Below are 4,729 nucleotides of genomic sequence, written 5' to 3' on the forward strand. Positions count from 1 at the left end.
CCCCGGGTGTGCCACGCCCCCAGGACCACTCTCACGGCAGGCCCAGGGGTGTCACGTCCCCAGGACCACTCACACTGCAGGCCTGGGGGGTGTTACGCCCCCCGGACCACTCTCACTGCAGATCCCCAAGGATCTGGACCTGGATGATCTTTAAGGTCCCTTCCAACCCAAACCATCCTGTGATTCAAATCCTCCCTACAAGGTACTTTTTTCCAAGGCTCTTACACCTTCTGGGTCAAACACAATAAAATCTGGTCAGTGGTAGGGAAGAGGGATCTCGCAACCAGAGATCCCACAGAAAAGAAACCAGCTTGCTTTCTGGATCCCAAGAGATCCAAGCGTTGAGCTGCACACTCTTCACTCAGCCGGCTCTGCCTGGTCCTATAAACTCTGGACAGACGAGGCAAAGCCACCAAACTCCTGCCAGCTCTGAAAGCAGGGAATGGGGTTTTCGAGCATGGGCTGGAAAGCTTCTGAAGAGGAACAAGCGCATCCTTCCCCAAACCAGCCCAAATTCCTACAATCGTCTGACTGGCTGTTTACAACCCTCTGTGCCGTGAATGCAGTATGCGGAAGAGATCAAAGGGTGCTCCTGCCTTCCCCACGCAAGATTCCGTAGGGGACACACCCAGAGCTCCGATTCCTGAGCATCTCCTCCTGCGGATGTTTGTGCGGGCCCTGCAAGAAAGGCTCCGACCTTCACATCACAAACGGGAACTGAGGTGGAGATGGAATAAACTCCCTGTGGCCAGAAAGGCCCGAAGCCGGACACATCACGGACACCGGACAAACAGCGACACTCGTGGTACAAGAGGATCGAAACAACCAGGGCCTTACCTTCCTCTGTGCGTCAGGAAATGCAGGGTGGTGGGAGGGCAGGAAGAAAAATGAGAGTAAATTGATTAGATTTAACAACCACCTCATTTTTTTCCACAGTAAGAAAGCCTGCTCCCTGCTTGGCTGCGTCCTCCGGCATCCGGCTCCTCTCAGAGGAGAGATCCTGAGAGCGCTCCAGACAGGGACCAGCTTCCCAGGCAGGGTGCAGACAAACCCGGCCCCTTTACCTGGTGAAGCCCTCGTCCTGCAGGTTCAGCACCAGGTTATCCGCCGTGAGATACACGCGGTTCTGCGAGCCGGCAATCTGAAAACGAAACCCGTCACAGGGGCGCCCCAAGGGAGCGTCAACGCCCGCGGAGGGATCCCACCTCATAAGGAATCCATCCCCTGCCCTCACCGGTGCCTGGTTCTGTTCACTTCCGATCTCGGTTAAATCAATCCAATTCCCCCCGGCAACTCTGTAACTTCCCGATTTTCCCCTCCCGGTGCCATCAGACTTTCTCAAAGAACCGCTCATCCTGTCTCCCCGTCAGACAAGACCTTTGAGCCGTCCCTCATCTGTTCCCTTTTCCCAGCCCGCAGGAAACCAGGAGCTTTTGGTGGCTGCAGCTGAGCGCGGGTGACGGGAGCTGCTGTGGATCTGGCCTGGTCACACGCCAGGCACGAACTCGAGCCCGGCCTCTGACTGCCGATCGTTAGAAGCTGAATTTTAAGCTCTGCTTGAGCAGAGAGGTGCTGGGCAGCAACAAAGATCAGGACAGGGCAGGTCACATTCGCCTTAAATTCATCACGCGGCCAACCGGGCTGGGAGAACAGCGCAAGGACTGCGGGGAAGGAACCTCTGTGCCCCGCTGCTCACCGTTTTGGAGATGTTTTGAGCAGCTCGGATCTTGCGTAGCTTGATGTAGCCTGGATTCCTGCGGAGAGCGTCACCAAGGTACAGGGGAACACAAGTTAAGGCAAAAACTCCAAACAGACCCCGCCTTATCAAGAACTGGTAACTTGAAGCTGTCACTTGATAAGGGTCTCCTGTGCATGAGCCCGGTGTGACAGCTTCTCAGGACTGTCCAGCTCACAAGCCGCATCCCACAGAATCTCCCAAAGCAGGATATCATCTTGGCAGCTGTAGCCTCCCCTTCGGCCTGAACAATCTTCTGCTTCTGCTCCTGCTTGGCCTTCTCCACCAGAAACTGCGCCCGCTGTGCCTCCTGCTGAGCTGCAGAGAGAACGGCCAGAAGCTTTCACAGCAGATCCCGTTTTGTGAGCTCTCCCCCCGAGCCCTACAGCTGAGACCTGGGGGTTCCGCTTCCAAAGGACCCGGTAGCATTCCGGGGCCATATCCACAAGAAACGTATCTGAACGTACTTCGCTTTTTCTTAAATAAAACCAACAGCATGCCAACACTCTAAACATAATCCCCATAATAAGGGACAGAGTCCCACTCTGGAGAGAGGAATGCTGCAGCCTTGGGCACTCGGGATATATCCCATTAGCTACGGCCCAAAGTTTCCTGATAATACTTGTGAAATAACCCGTTTAGCTCCATCGCTAAGGAGGCTGAAATTTGAAATTTATCGCTCTGTAGCGGTGCCAGTGGAAAAGCAGCGACACACTAACCCAAATTCTGCTCCCCTGATTAAGGACTCGACGCGAGGCCAAAGGCAATCCACCCTTCCCAGACGCAGACCGAACTCACCCACTTGCTTTGCCTCCACAGCTGCTGTGTATTCCCGACTGAAACTCAGCTCCGTGATCGCCACGTCATCCAGGATGAGGCTGAAATCCTTGGCTCTCTCCGTCAGTTCTCGCCTAATGAGCAGAGACACCTGGAACACAAACACAAGGGACAAGAGTACCAACCGCTGGCTGTTTCTCACTCCCTGTGCCCTCCAAAAGCCAAGCGCAGACGCTCTTACACGTCCAGCCCGAGAGAGACACCCCTAAAGCAAACCCTCCAAAGCTGTCCCCTCCAAGCCACGCTGCATACCCGGAGCCACGCGCCCCCTTTTCAGAAGGGCGCTGCAGCTTTAGAGCTGAACAGAAAAACGATCCCTCCTCGCTGCTACGCACCGTAGACGTATCACGGCTCTTAAGCTCCGCGGCCTAGTGTGGCTACTCCCCCTTTTTTCTTTTTTAGCCTCTCTGGATTAGCGTTGTTAGAGCGTCTTTGGATTTATTCTCCGTTTCTGAGGTACCTTTAACTCACCAGTATCTTCATCCAGCAGGCTGCCAAGTCCTGCACCAAACACTGACCTACCCGGCGATGGTGGCTACGGCATCGCATCCCAAACCAGCCCAGCACCTGCCGTGCCTGAGCGTCACCCTAACGCCACGCCAGAAGCCGTTACCGAGCGAACCGTGAGTAACGACACAAAGCCACTTCGTTTCTTCTGATTACAAACCCCTTCAAAACGCGTCACCTCGCAGCACGCCACAAAACCCATGAACGCCAAGAAGCCAAATTTAAGTCAGTGTGTTCAGAAATTCCAGAGACACCAAAGTCATCTTTGCTTCCGATAAACGCAAACCCCCTGCAGACATTGTTTCTTTGCTGTCACATCCTCCCTTCCCGCTCACTCTCTTTATCCAGGCTCAATAACAAACCCCTTCGGTTCACAGCGTGTGGCCTAGCACGAAGCCCTCAAGTCCCTGCTGTGGATCAGCTCCCACAGGGAGACCTGGATGTTTAAACTGAAAGCAGGGAGATTTAGATTGGATATCGGGAAGAAATTCTTCCTGGAGAGGGTGGTGAGGCACTGGCGCAGGTTGCCCAGAGAAGCTGTGGATGCCCCATCCCTGGAAGTGTCCAAGGCCAGGCTGGATGAGGCTTGGAGCAACCTGGTCTAGTGGAAGGTGTCCCTGCCCATGGCAGGGGGGTTGGAACTGGATGGGCTTTGAGGTCCCTTCCAACCCAAACCATTCCCTGAGCCTATGCTCAGTTCTACTCTTTTTGTCACGGATCAGCAACTAGTTAATATTCCATCTTCCTGACAACTTATCCTCTTTAGCAGTCCCATGCAGGATCTCCTCTAAAGCCCTTCAGGAGAAGATCAGCAATTCCACTCTCCCTCAGCTGTGATAGGCGACACATATTCCCAGAATCCCCGGCAATCAAACTGCCAGAACGCAAACTTTCAGGTACAGGCTTTTATAAGCTAACTACTTCTAGTATTTTGCAACCTGCCCAGATTACTCTCTAAATATATTTGGCACCGCTGATGAGCACCCATTACCGGGTTCAGTGTTTTGCCAACTTCTGGTAGGCTTTGATTTTCAGACCCTTTACAACCATTTCACTTGCTCCAACAGCTCTCCTGACACCTATGAAGGACCAGTTAACCACTTTTTTAAAGCCACTTTTACCATTCGCCATGGACTGCGATGCAAGCCAGCTCTCCCCGCCCCTCGTAACGTTACGGCGCAGTTTTGCACTCGGCGTACCCGCGAACCCAGCTTTCCTCTCAGAAGCTAGCGGCACAGGCGGAGCGCTTGTATCTGTATCCGTCAGCGGGATACTGTTTGGACGCACCATCTACCAGCCTAACACGTTCATCCTTCATCTACCAGCCTGACGCATTCACCCTTCATCCGTTCTAACATCCCCCACGTGCACCGTTTAGCCGTTTCTTCGCAATCTGAGCGCGAGCCTTCTCCGGAAGAGTTCACCTGGGCTCTCTGAGTGATGAGCTGCGAGGCGTTAAACTTGGCGACCACGCTCTTGAGCACTTCGTTCACGATGGAAGGCAGGACTCGCTCCTCGTAGTCCAGGCCCAGGCGCTGGTACATGCTGGGCAGCTCTGCGGCGTTGGGGCGCGTGAGAACGCGCAGCGAAATGTTCACCATCTGCAGGTCTGAAGAGGGGAGAGGGGTATGAGGGGGGGTGGCAGCCGGA

The 4,729-nt window shown here is 54.3% G+C and overlaps 1 protein-coding gene across 1 annotated transcript in view; it reads right to left on the minus strand.

Annotated features, from left to right (window-relative positions):
- PHB2 (prohibitin 2) overlaps positions 1 to 4,698 on the minus strand; it is a gene marked incomplete at its 5' end in the record, with an annotated part of 4,933 nt that extends 235 nt beyond the window's left edge. The window contains 6 exons of the mRNA XM_010157239.1: positions 838 to 843; positions 1,065 to 1,141; positions 1,697 to 1,774; positions 1,950 to 2,053; positions 2,534 to 2,663; positions 4,504 to 4,698. Of these exons, the coding sequence (XP_010155541.1) occupies positions 838 to 843; positions 1,065 to 1,141; positions 1,697 to 1,774; positions 1,950 to 2,053; positions 2,534 to 2,663; positions 4,504 to 4,698 (590 nt within the window). The remainder of the gene's footprint in view (positions 1 to 837; positions 844 to 1,064; positions 1,142 to 1,696; positions 1,775 to 1,949; positions 2,054 to 2,533; positions 2,664 to 4,503) is intronic.
- Positions 4,699 to 4,729: the final 31 nt, after the last annotated feature.

The sequence above is a fragment of the Eurypyga helias genome, unplaced genomic scaffold, assembly GCF_000690775.1.
Source record: "Eurypyga helias isolate BGI_N326 unplaced genomic scaffold, ASM69077v1 scaffold28478, whole genome shotgun sequence".
Taxonomy (NCBI): Eukaryota; Metazoa; Chordata; class Aves; order Eurypygiformes; family Eurypygidae; genus Eurypyga; species Eurypyga helias.